At 31.3% G+C, this 13883-nt stretch overlaps 1 protein-coding gene across 1 annotated transcript; it reads right to left on the reverse strand.

Moving 5' to 3' along the window:
- Nucleotides 1-31: 31 nt before the first annotated feature.
- On the reverse strand, nt 32-9031 carry LOC101250168 (polygalacturonate 4-alpha-galacturonosyltransferase). Its single transcript, XM_004248527.5, has 9 exons — nt 8745-9031; nt 8492-8633; nt 3066-3157; nt 2888-2963; nt 2763-2806; nt 2243-2577; nt 1785-2142; nt 915-1502; nt 32-629 (listed from the first exon to the last, which is right to left on the reverse strand). The coding sequence occupies exons 2-9, from the start codon at nt 8628-8630 to the stop codon at nt 354-356; spliced, it is 1908 nt and encodes a 635-aa protein (XP_004248575.1). The 5' UTR covers nt 8631-8633; nt 8745-9031; the 3' UTR covers nt 32-353.
- Between the last annotated feature and the right edge of the window lie 4852 nt (nt 9032-13883).

Here is a 13883-nt window from a genome sequence, read left to right on the forward strand (position 1 = left end):
TTGGTGGCAGTTAGACTGGCGACAAGCATCGCAACATAAGAGAAATTGTATTTCTTCAACTGCAGAATTCAAACAATAGATGCTAGTTATTGTTCAAAGAATATACTGTGATTCAGGACATTACAAGCTTCCCTTCACCCTAGTTATACATTTCCATGCTGAAAAAGGTCGGTTACTAGTGAAAAAGGCAGCAGATATCAGAATCGAACAATGAATATAAGAGTGAACACAGCAAAGAATAAGCGATTCAGGGGATGTTGCATACTGGAGACAAGAGAATAGCTGTATATGGGAGCTCTTCTGTCATTAGAAGATCATGGAAACGTGACTATGCGTGTGTAGAGCAGAAACCTTCATTCACCAAGTTTGCAGGTGCGAATGTATGGATGATCAAACTTAATGTATTTGGTCCAGTATGACTTGTACTTTGTCATAGCCAACTCTAGCCATGGTTTCATGTTCCCGTTGTAGTGTATCACAGCAGCCTTCTCAATTTCTGACCCATCAATGCTTGGGCTGTAACCCAAACCTAGAACATGCCACGACTTATCCAGTGGATGTGTAAGACCATAAAATGTCATTAGCCCTGGAGGTAGTGTCCCTAGTTTCCAAAGGACCCTGTCTTCATTCTAATGATCAAGGCAAAAAGGAATGAAAATTAGTCAGTAAGATCCCATGGAAATTAAGGTTTTCTCTATGTATTTGGCATGGTACTGGGAGAAAAGCAGACTTCCAAATTTCAGTACATGTATTCAATCACTATATTGGTATAAAGTAACAAATGATATAATCCAAGTATTCTGAGTCGAAGTAAAAGACTAAAAGTTAACTTCACTTATGAAAATAAGCGTAGAGGGACCAAAACAGTAAAGAAAAGCTATATATCAGAGATGGAAAGGCAGTAAATTCCTTACCATGTTTTGCCACTTGTGATATATACCAGTTATGTCTCTCTTCTTCCACTCCTTAAGATCAAAAATGTTCATCCCATATGCCCACCCACAAGCATTTGGGTCAAAGTTTTTGGCAATATGAGGATTTGAGAAATTTAGATACTTGTCAAAACGGTGAAAACTCTCACCACATGTTTCAACAGCACCATTCACTTTTTCATGAAGATTCACCGACCACAGTCCTGTCAAGTCTTTCTGAACAACAATATCGTCATCAAGAAAAAGAATTTTATCCAATTTGGGATAAATCTGAGGGAGATAAAATCTGAGGTGATTGAGCATTGAAAGGTATTTGGGGTTCCGATACTTCAAATTAGAAGAACCAGCTGAAAGTGTGGTGGAATGTGAACCCTTGAAATAATATTCCTTCATAGCAGCAGACTCTAGCTGCCGCAGGACAGGGCAGTATGACGAATTAAGCCACTTGAACTCGTCAACATTTTCAACATGGATTGTAGCTTTTCCAGGAGGGTTCAACAAGAACCACATATTCATAGCTCCAAAGTTCAACTTATCAGTGACAAGATGAAATACATGTTTCGCTGGGTCCTGCAAGTAGATCAGTGGAATTTTTTTTTCAATAGCCCATCCAAAATTAGCTTCTAATATGTAGCCAACATGCTTTCTGGTGAAGTAACTATCAGCACCATTCAAGACATTTAGATATATCAAAGTTCAAAGTGTATGTTATTTTTACCACGCATAAATATAAGGTTTGTGATTGTTATCAAGGATTAGGGACATCGTCAAGTGATACAGAAGAATATAGAAAGTCTCTCACACATGCATAGTAGGATGATGGCCTGAATAATGTCAGAAAGAATTCCTCACCTTAGCATTCTTGATAGTTGAGTTGACAACTACTGAAGCAGCCAAAACATTGTCAGAGAACAGGGCATAATGGAAAAGACTGGGATTTTCCAGATTCTCACTTCTAGGGAACTTTCTTTTTTCAGGAGGGAGGAGGTAATAATCAATAGCCAGACGCATGGATAAGCAGTGGATACCATTCGGAATGGTCTTTGCAGCTAATTGGCTCAAAAATGTGCTCTGCCTCTTTAAACTTCTAACTTGCTCATCCGCAGACTGCAGTATTGCTCTCAGCTTCCCTGTGACAAGCTTACAGTCATAGAGTTGCTCTTTAGCTTTGGAAAGCACTTGGTCCATTGATTTAATCTTCTCATGCGCACTATTTGAACATAGGGGAATGAAATGATTTAATCTTTCCTATACGAAACAAGGACATATGGACAATGTCAAGTATCCAAAAGTCAAAAAGAATTTGGTACCTGCGAGTTAGATCAGCATCATACATTGCTTCACCTAACGCATGTCGACTTTCTTTAAGCTGCTTCTGTAACTCTTGAGCCAAGCCAGGCTTCTTCTTCATCGTTGCAATGCTTATATAGACCCTTGCCATAATAATTTGGTCTCGCATCAAGTGTACCTTTGAATCAGTATTCTCATTTTCATTCTCTTTCCTCCATATGCTATACTTCCCCAGCACAGCAGAGTCAACTGATTTAGAGCGTTCAAGGGCAGCATTTTCAAGCTTCACAGTTACTTCATCGTCCTGTTTCACTAAAGCAGCAGCACGCTTTTCACGTCTCCTCTCTCTCAATTGCTGCACAGCACTTGAAAAACTATAATAACACAAATAGCTGAGGTAGACAAAGGTAGGGAGAAGGTAGGAGGGAGAGAGAGAGTGAGTGAATCTAAGCACTTCAAATCAATCAATCTCTCTCTTTGCTGATAGCAGAAGTGCAACAAAAGTAAATGCAAGTATAAAGTGGCTAATAATTAGAGTACCCTTCTGGCCAAAATAGCAGGTGTATGAAACTTGGAACGATCATCTGCTTGGAAAAAAATATATCTAGTTATTCATACATCTGTGAGGCACTCAAAAAATACCATGATGCAAACAAACTATTTACCATCTACAAGATCATCTTGTTTAACTCTGGAGATTTCAGTTCTGACAAATGCAGCTATCTGAGTCCACTTGTTTCCCTGTGATACATCCAACATGCTAACAATCAGTCAGCATCTATTTCAGCAATAGCTAATGAATACAAACAATATCCAAGCTTGTGTCTGACTCTCATTCTTAACCTCTGCATTATTAGTATTGCTCTTGGCCAATATTTTTTCCTTAACAAAGCTGGACTCCTGTTTACTTGTAGTAGTTGAAAAATCATTATTATCTGTAAAAGGAACACTTGGGTTATAACAAGCTATGCAAGCTTAGGGAGGATAGTATAAGCGAGACAATTAAATACAATTTATGCATATATTTTTGTGAATTAACAAATACATCATCAAGTGTCTAGGCATACAAAGATTCTATTCAATACCCACCTTGAACCACCACTAAAGTACTCACTATTTTTCTCACTATAAGGAGCTCCAACATCAATCAAAATGGTGCCAATTACCTCAAAAACAATGTTAAAGCTAAAAGCAAAAAACATTGACAAGGTCCCTAAGTCTTAAAGTGAAAAGCTCTAAATGAAGCATATGCTTTTTGAAGTGAAGTGCACAATTTGCGAAAAAAAATAAAAGGGCTCAAATGTATATGAATTTAGTATTATAAATCTACAATCATCAAATTTTGATTAAAATAATTAACTCCAGTATCCTAAATACAATAACGCCGAATATGAATCCAACTCCTTAGGGGTCATTTGATTTGAAAGACTGATGGTATTAAGTTTTTTCCATGTTTGATTTGTATTTTCAATCATGTATAACTAATCCTGGAATAACTTGATACACCAATTGGTGAAATATTTTACACCACCAACATGGAATAACCAAGGATGGATACGTACGAGTTTGCCCGAACTAGTAGCTTTGGTCCAAACATTGTATTTGGCAATGTATTCTAAAAACTAAAAGCGCAAACCATTGACTAGGTCCTAGGGCTAAAATTGAAAAGTGCTAAATGAAGCACACACTTTTTTGAAGTGAAGTGCACAATTTATTAAAAAATTGAAAATGCCGAAACATGTACAAGTTTAGCACTATAATAATCAAACTATGATTAAAATAACTAATCTCAGCACCCTATATACAATAATGCAGAATATTAATCCAACTTCTCAAAGGTAGTTTGGTTTGAATGGTTTGAAGGACTAATAAAATAATCGTGGTATAAATTTTTTTAAAAGTTTAGATTTGTATTTTGAATCATGTATAACTAATTCTCGTATAACTTAATACACCAATTGGAGAACTATTTTACGCCATTACCAACATGGAATAACCAAGGACGGACCTAAAGCATAGCTGCAAATTATGTCGAACACAGTAACTTTGGTCCAAACACTCTATTTGTCGTAAAAGATTTATTAAATATGTACAAGTATTATTATTGTTTTTTTTTTAATCGTGGTATTTGGACCAACTAGCATCACCTCAACTAATTTAATTCTAAGGAATTTTTGCTACCTCCCACCAACACAGGTGCCTGGTAATCTATCCACCAAAGTTAGGATAGATGAGAAGAACCACCTAGTATTTTTCGCCTCTGCTGAGAATTGAACATCAGAGCTCATCATTCATTGACAAAATGGATGCATGAACAAGTATTAATTTAGAACTCAATAACTTAAAAAGACTAGAAACCAAACCCATAATCTTCAAATCTTGGCTCCACCATGGGAATAACTTATCCATGTATTCCTTTTACATGGATAAAACACCAAAAGTACAAAACTACCCTTGTCTTCCAAGAAATATACAAGAGTCGAGCATCCAAGGAGAGAATTGTAAATCGCTCTTAAGTTCAATACATAGAGCAAATACATGGTATCTTGTATGTCCAATTTTAGTGCAACGAACCAAATACTCAACAAGAATTAATACATACATAATTTATTCCTACATTACTATCTCTTCATTATAGTCCCTAAATAACTGATCCTCAAACCAAAAACCGCTCAAAGTAAAGATCCAGAGAACCAACCGCTTCTTGTTGGAATCACTTTGCGTGTCATTCTATGAACTTTGAAGCCCATATTTCTCCAAGATACATCGCTTCAAGCGGTGAAGCATGACTTTTAATAATACTGATCAAGCATCCAACCTAGTCACTGGTTCCATTCCAAAACTACAGGTTATCTAGTCTCTACTGAAGAACCTAATGAACTAATTTTATATATTCTTAGTATTTTGAGTGCATATGATATAGTTGAAAATGTTATTCCTCAAAAAATAGAATTACCCATTACAAAAATTGTCTCTTTAAAAAATCCAATATATCTAATTACAGCTGATTAATTGCATTAAGATAAATCTTATGTGTTGTCTATAGCTACTTGTTTACACCAAAATAGTAAAGTGCTAAGTAGTTTGTCTTGATCTTCTGTATGTTGCTCCAAAAATAGAATCTTTCTTGAAAATAGTTTATCTTGGAAATCATTTTCTTGACATAAATTAATCGAACAAGTTGTAGCCAGTCTAAAACTACAATTACATAGTGTTGTGGTAAGGTGATGGCCATTGTCTAACTTGAGGAATCTACCAAATATTGATTGGGGGGATGTGCCTATGTAGACACACTACGTCAACACACAGGTGCCTTGTTAAATGAGCAATGAGTTACTTAATTTCACAACCTAGGTGTGAGGGACTACTGATATGGGATTTAAATAAACTAAATAGATATATAGATTATTTCAAAGATATCCCAACCAATTTGAGATTACGACAATTTATTATTTTGGTTGTTCTTGGGGTTGAAGGTATGTAGAAGAAGAGATGTGTATGCTGCCAATTCAATGTATTGAGAACGCAAAAAATAGGCCTTTTATTTGACATTTTTAAGCAAAGTGGCAGATAGTTAAAAGCGCATTTTGCATCTTTCTCCATTGTTCAAACCATTTGGATTTGTATTTAGATTTGGAGCCATGGAGATACCTCTAATCATAAAGAGAACAAAAGGAAAAACCCTTAAAAAGAAATCCTATCCGATATTTCACAACATTATTGTGATCCTTTAAGGGGCAGTCTCTAGTCAGTTCCCCTTATTATCAAACTATAGCATACAATTCCCTGTGTCCTAAAGTAATTTATTCTTTCTCTTTTTATGATTTTCAATTTTGGATTTGTGCATAAGTTATTTCAGCCTTTCTAAAAAGGATAGCATTTCCCAACAAAGTTCAATATTTTTCCAATATAATACTATATAATTCAATAACCGACTCCAACTAGTTTGGAATTAAGACTCAATAGAGAGATCAACTGTGTGTTACTTGCACTTTCTAACAGATGTGAAAATCCCTCATCTATTCTAATCTTATATGATTGCACATCCATCTTACGTTCTTATTTCTACGACACTTGTCTTGTACAAAGGGACTTTGTCCCAACATTTACTCTTGTATGATATTTCTTGATCTCATCATCGTTCTATAGAACTTATCTTTCTTTGGCTAACTATCTTCCTATCACCTACAACTCTGGTATTGCTTACATTCACACTATTCTGTTTTAATTCTACATCTTATGGTTTCATCTATTATCCTATTCTTCTAAGAGATTAAATTTGTCTATATTTAAATATCACAATCCCATGTAATCTTACTTCAGTATCACTCTTCATATAGGGGTTAAACTTGTAATGCAAACATTATTTCTAGTTCAACTTATCCAGAAACTAAATGAATTATACAGTCTTTTCCTATGAATTTAAATCTAAACTGAAAACTCTAAATAAGAACTGCTAAAGATTGCATATCAGCTAAACTGTAACTTCTGTAAGGGGTCGTTTGGTAGAGTGTATCAGAGAAAATAATGCATGCATTAGCTTGATGTATTAGTAGTACCTCGTTTGGTACACTTTTCTAACCTATGCATAACTAATGCTTGTATTAGTAATACATTATATTGTGTATTAAAGAGTGTATTACTAATACCATCTATTTCTATGCATTAGTAATGCAATGGGTTCTGATGCATGCATTAACATTATTAAAGAAACATTGCCCTTAAAAACTTTTTTTATATCCTTTCCACTATATTTGTGGAGGAAATTTTGTAAACAAATATTTTTTCTAAGAATATTATGCAATGCATTATATTTAACACTTGCATTAGATTACATAATTACGAAACTAACCTCAAAACTTTTTTGAAACATTTCCTAACATTTTCTTTTTTCTTTTAATTTTCTTTGTTGTCATATGTTTTTATTTTCATTTACTTTTCTATGTCTTTTAATTTGTTGGTGTTCTAATAGACTTTATGGCCTCTTAAATATATTTTTGTAAGAAAATAATAATCTAATTTCAACATAATTTAATAAAGAAATTACTATTGTGGGGATAAATTTGATAACAAAATTCTTTTCCAGCTTTTCACAAAAATATTTTGACTCAAATAGTATAACTATTTAATATTATTTTTTAAAAAAAAAGAAGAAGAAGAAGAGGAGGGGTTAATGATGTTTTACCAAATAGCTTTGTTGCAAGGAAGTGCAAAAATAAATAAAGTTTGAAGGGTATTTTTGTAACCACATATTTTTAAATAGAAATTATGCAAGATTTGTTATTTTTAATGCATCAAACCAAATAATGTATAAGAAATAATATTTGCATAACTAATAACTAATGCAAGAACTACTAACGCAAGCGCTACTAAATGCACCCTATTTTGCATTATTCTTATACACTCTACCAAACAACCTCTAACGGTACAATCTTTGTATTTCAATAAATATTCAATTATCCCCCCACCACCACCCACCACCCAAAAAAAATACATCAACTAAATCCATATGGAGAAGTTAAGAAATTTTTTGATACACACATGCAAGTTTTCTTCAATTTTGTTTTTTCCTAAGCCTTTGCATAAGCTAGTATCCGGTAGTAATACTATCAGACTGATGTCAAGAGATCAGACAGGCAATATAATTAGCAAAATCAAATTCTCCGGTGCATCCATCAGCCGTAAAGGAGAAGGTGCTAAGAGAAAATAGTATTGTTACATAGTTACTTCCACATTTTTAACATCTTACATAAAATATAGGAAAATGTACAGATAATTTCCATACTTAAGCAACAGTGCTCTTTTAGTATATATAACATTCTTCAATTAATAAATCAAGGAGTGTGTCAGTCTGAAGAATTACATAGACTCGTTTTCCACATTTAGCTCTACTCCATACATTATCCGAAAAGTAAAGAAATTTAGTTAGCCACACCAAATTTAAATCAATACATTCCACGAAATGAATTCTAAAACAAATTTAAGCCTCAAAGAAAATCACAAATTTGAATCAAACCAATGTTGAGTACTAAGAGCCTGTTTTGATGGGCTTATAAGCATAAACTTATAGATTTTAGCTTACGTTCGCCTAAAAGCACTTCTATTTTTTTTTTACCCAAACAATACTAAAGTGATTTAAAACTATTTTAGCTTAAAATCACCTAAATTAAGACAATCCAACAGTACAAAAACTGAAGATAAACAACTCCACAAGATTAAATTTAACTCTTCAAACCACAATTCAGCAATGCGAGAAAATTTATACTAACCAATTGAAGTAGAGGTGTTCACACCACGGCCCACGAAGAAAATCAATGGAGCAAGGAATGAACAGAAAACAAGAACCAATATTGAGTAACAAGATACATTTCCACTGTTCCTAATAGATAATCCCCTCTTCAATGCCATTTCCTGTTCAACCAAAAAAAAAATAATCAACAACAAAAAATTAAAAATCTCGCTAATGAAACATGAACTAGATTAAATTATACACAAATAAAGTGAAATATAGAGAGATTATACATAGGAATATATTCCAGAGAGTTCTCCTGCTACAAGAAGTTCATAACCCAAAAAAAATCGAAAAAAATTCAAAAAAATTGGGAATCTGAATTGATAATCGAAATTGTGTGGGTGAAAACGATAATGTAATTATACAATTTTGATTATGGAGAAAAACGGAGAAGATGAAAGTGAATCTGAGAATTTGAGCGATAAAAGATAGAGATCCTTTTCAATTTTCTTCATCTCTGCATATTTGTTTTTCTGGTTATGTATGGAGTACTGCAAAAGCGGAACGACGCCGTTTCGACCTTGTAGATAGATTCCTATACCAAATTTATTAATTTTTCGATATAAATTTAAATTAAATATAATAATATAAATATTAATATCACCTTAAAAAAGACAAAAGTAATTAAAAACTATGGTAAAATATTTATATGATCAAACGTAGAGCTAATGTGGACACTTACAAAAAATTACTGCCAATGTGATAAATCTTTATTTTTTAATTTTACAAAGTGCACTATATTTTGATAAAATCATATCTTCTATTTATATCTACGTGTTATTAACAAAAAAAGAATAATTAAGAATTACAAAATTAATTCAAAATATAAAAATAAAGTAATTATTAAATTAATTTAAAATATAAAAATAAAAAATAAAAATTTCAAATAGTACAAAAAAACTTAAAAATTCAACAAGCAGTTTTTACAGCTTTTTAAAAAAAATCAAAAATTTAAAGTTACCTTAACTTTTTAGTATTTTTCAATTTTCAAAACATATTTTTTGATTTTGAATAAAAAAATTATGAGAAATAAAATAATATTATAATAATTAGTATTGTCTTTCATAAAATTTTAAAGAATTAAATTAAATTTACAATTAAATTAACTAAATCTTCTATAGCAAAATGAAAAAATCTAACAAATTCCATGTTTATCTAACTTTCCATTTAAATCTTTATTTACTTAATAGGTAATCAAATACGATTTAATTTAAATCTGAAAAAAATAAATATGTCAAAATACAATTTGTTTCAAATATGTAACCACATTTTGTTTTTGAATTCCTATATAATAGGAATATATAAGTATATATTATTTTATTTTAAAAATGATTGTAAAATAGTTGTTAATTAAATAGAAATAATCTTAAAACACTTCTAAAAATAGGATAATATAAATGTAAATATATATTTATTAATACACAAAAATTAACTACATTACAAAAATTTAAATTAAACTAACGTGAATTTAAAATAATCCATTACATATGTTTTATACACGTTTTTTTGGGAAAATATTATTTTATAGGTTTTTTGACTTTTTAGAGTCACCACTTAATTTTTTGAGAAAAATCAAGAAAACTATACTTTAAAAAATCAATTTGAAAGATTTTTAAAGGGTTCGGGGATTCTTATTGACGTCTTAGGAAGGTTTGAAAGCAGCTAAAATGTCCGCTTACTTGAGGTTATTCGACAACTAGCTTATTTGGCTAAAACGTCTGATTTAAACTTAAAAATCACGTAGAGTTCGTTTGGAAAAAAAGTTTCATTTTCACTATCTAAGAAAGAATTGGTTGACAAACTTGTTCCTTTTAGAATTCATCTAGATTTGGATTTCAATTTTTAATCGATAAAACATTACGGTGTTTTGCAGGGGACTTGGATTTCTTTAACTTTAAAACTAAACGGCAAATAAGAGCAGATAAGTAAACAAAAACAAGAGAGGCAGAGAGAGAGAGAGAGAGTTGGTTTCAAATTCGAATTTTCTGTCCGCCTGAATCGGTATTTGGATTCATTTGTCTTGAATTTTTGACCCATGTCAATTGTACCTGTCCTAGACTAAAAAAAATAATAACAATACAAAACGGCAAGGTCTTAGGCCCAAAACAACAAAATACAACATTTTGAAAGGAAAAAAACAAATATAAACGCAGATTTTTGTCCCAACTTCTTCAATTCATCCACTCGCTTCGAATTTTGACTCCAAGATCTGTTCGCCTCTTCTATGGACTGATTCGAAAGGAAGAAATTAAGTCTTTACGGCTTTCTCGAAATGCAAAAGGAAAGTCAAAACTTCGTGGAGAACCCCGAGAGTTTTCACATGCAAAAATAAAGAAAGAAATTACGGAGGAAATAAATGTCCAATGACCACATGATTAAACAAATAAGTAAGGAAAATGAAGGTAATTTATATGGATCATTCAAAGGGATATGCATGAGTTTAAAATCGACACACTTCCAAACACAACATGTAAAGAATTATATCCCAAGGAGAAGACAATCGTAGACAGTCATCACGATTAGGATATATCATTCGTAAAAAAAATAAAAAGAACTCTTAACTAGACAAAAATGATATCAATGAAGCATATAAAGGTAAAAAGACGAAGAAGGGAAATCATCATCTGAACACATCTAACTAAGACTCTTTAAACCTATGACTTAACATTGAATGAACAAAGGGTGCAATTTTTTGAACTGATTAATTTCACAGAAACTAGACATTCGCATTTTTTATTTTTTTTCTAGGGAAAGGGGTCTGATATACCCCTCAACTTTGTCATTTGGAGCTAATATACCCCTCGTTATAAAAGTGGCTCATATATGCTCTTACCGTTATACAAACGGCTCACATATACCCCTCCCGTTACAAAATGGCTCATATATACCCTTCATTTAACGGAAGTTAAAAAATTAGTTTTAAATTGATATTTATTACTTGTAAATTTTTTTTAAAAAAAATATTTAGGGATATATATGATTCTTCTATCAAAGTTCAAGGTATATTTTAATTTTTTTTCATATATAAATTATTTTTTGACTTTTTTTATTATAATTATTTGAGTTTCTTATTCTTATGTTTTTTCTTTCATTCCTTAGTTTAAAGAGAAAAAATTTAAACTATTTTTTTTGTGTGTATTGTAATTTAATTTCGTATTCGAAGAAAAAATTTGGTCATCTACAATAAGTTTTACAAGAATATTAGTGAAACATAAATAAATTTGATTATCAAAATAATAATTATAAATTAGTCATTGAAACAAAAAAAGGTCAAAAAAAATATGTTTGACGGGGATTAAATTTACTCATATGGAATTATATTTTTTAGACTAAAAATAATAAAAAATTAGATTAAAATTATTGTTTTTTCCATTTCCGTTAGAGGAAAAGGGTATATGTGAGCCATTTGTTTACAAGTAGGGATATATATGAGCCACTTTCATAACAAGGGGTATATCAGCTCTAAATGACAAAGTTGAGGGGTGTATCAGACCCTTTTCCCTTTTTTCTATTATTTTTTTAAGGGAAAAGGGTCTGATATACCCCTCAACTTTGTCATTTAGAGCTGATATACCCCTCAACTTTGTCATTTAGAGCTGATATACCCCTCGTCATAAAAGTGACTCATATATGCCCTTACCGTTATACAAACGGCTCACATATACCCTTGCCATTACAAATGGCTCACATATACCTTTTAAATTTATATTTGTTACTTCTAATTTTTAAAAAAAAAAATTATTTAGGGGTATATATGATTCTTTTATCAAAGTTCAAGGTATATTTTAATTTTTTTCATACATAAATTATTTTTTGACTTCTTTTATTATAATTATTTGAGTTTTTTATTCTTATTTTGTTTTTTCTTTCATTCCTTAGTTTAAAGAAAAAAAATTAAACTATTTTTTTTTTGTGTATTGTAATTTAATTTCCTTTTCGAAGAAAAAATGTGGTCATCTATAATAAGTTTTACAAGAATATTAGTGAAACATAAATAAATTTGATTATCAAAATAATAATTATAAATTAGTCATTAAAATAAAAAAAAAGTCAAAAAAAAATATATTTGACAAGGATCAAATTTACTCATATGAGATTATATTTTTTAGAAAAAAATAATAAAAATTTAGATTAAAATTATTATCTTTTTCATTTTCGTTAGAAGAAAAGGGTATATGTGGGCCATTTGTTTACAAGTAAGGGTATTTATGAGCCACTTTTATAACGAGAAGTATATCAGCTTTAAGTGACAATATTGAGGGGTATATCAGACCCTTTTCCCATTTTTTAATGAAAGGCAGTAGCAAACAAAAGGCGTCACATTACTCCACTATAATATAACAAAGAGATTCACTATCATTTTTTTTTATTTCCATGCTCTTGTATAAGAAGAAAAAAAAAACAATCACAATTTGTAATAATTAACAAGGTCCAATATAAGTGTCTAAAATATATATAATTTTTTTTGGTGTTAACAAGAATCATTTTAATTAGTTTTAAACAATATTATGCTTTTATTTAGTACTAATCAACGGACGTGATTGTTCGCAATATCATCACATTAACATTAAAATTACTTGCAAACTTCAGATATCGTTTTTTTTTCTTTTCTATTTTACTTATACCCTCTTACACTACCTCGATAACTTTAAAGTATGAAGCGATTAATAGATATTTACATGATCCCAAATCAATTTCTATTTTAAGCAAGACGGTTCAAAACGCTTATAAATGTCCAAATTAAACCAAACCAACAGAACAGGAATATAAATGTCCATATTTAACTAAATTGAAAAGGGATTAACATGGACATCAGGGAGAATGAAACAAAGCAACCAGTTTACTCAAAATACATCAAGCTAATTTTGGCGAAGGAAACAAAACTCAGCCAGCTTCAAAAGCCAAAACATAACCACCAAGCAATGACTCTTGACTTCTATTTACTGTCAAGACTCAAAACCAAAGAAAAAGGCGCAGACCAACACACAACGCCAAATGAAAAGAATAAGCAGTCATGAAAGAGAAATTTAGCTGCAATTTCGGGACAGACGAGCGAAGAAATAGCGAGCTGAGTTTTGGTTTCGTATCTAACCAAACTAGGAAGAAAGCAACTTTTCTGATTTCAAATCAAACAAAAGTGTCTGGGACTTTGCACTGCAACGATCATTCCCATAAAATCCGACTGTTTTTGGGTTATCAAGCGGGAGAATTGTTAGCTAAGATTGGGGTAAAAATTGAACATTCACTTCAATTCCAATATTTGAAAATTTTCTGACAGTTGCTTTAGGACGAGAAATTCACCCAAATTACGCGAATCAAGGACGCTTGACATTGATAGAGGTGCAGGCGGTTCTGTCCTGCTGCACGAG

Source organism: Solanum lycopersicum, chromosome 10 (genome assembly GCF_036512215.1).
Source record: "Solanum lycopersicum chromosome 10, SLM_r2.1".
In the NCBI taxonomy this organism is placed as follows: domain Eukaryota; kingdom Viridiplantae; phylum Streptophyta; class Magnoliopsida; order Solanales; family Solanaceae; genus Solanum; species Solanum lycopersicum.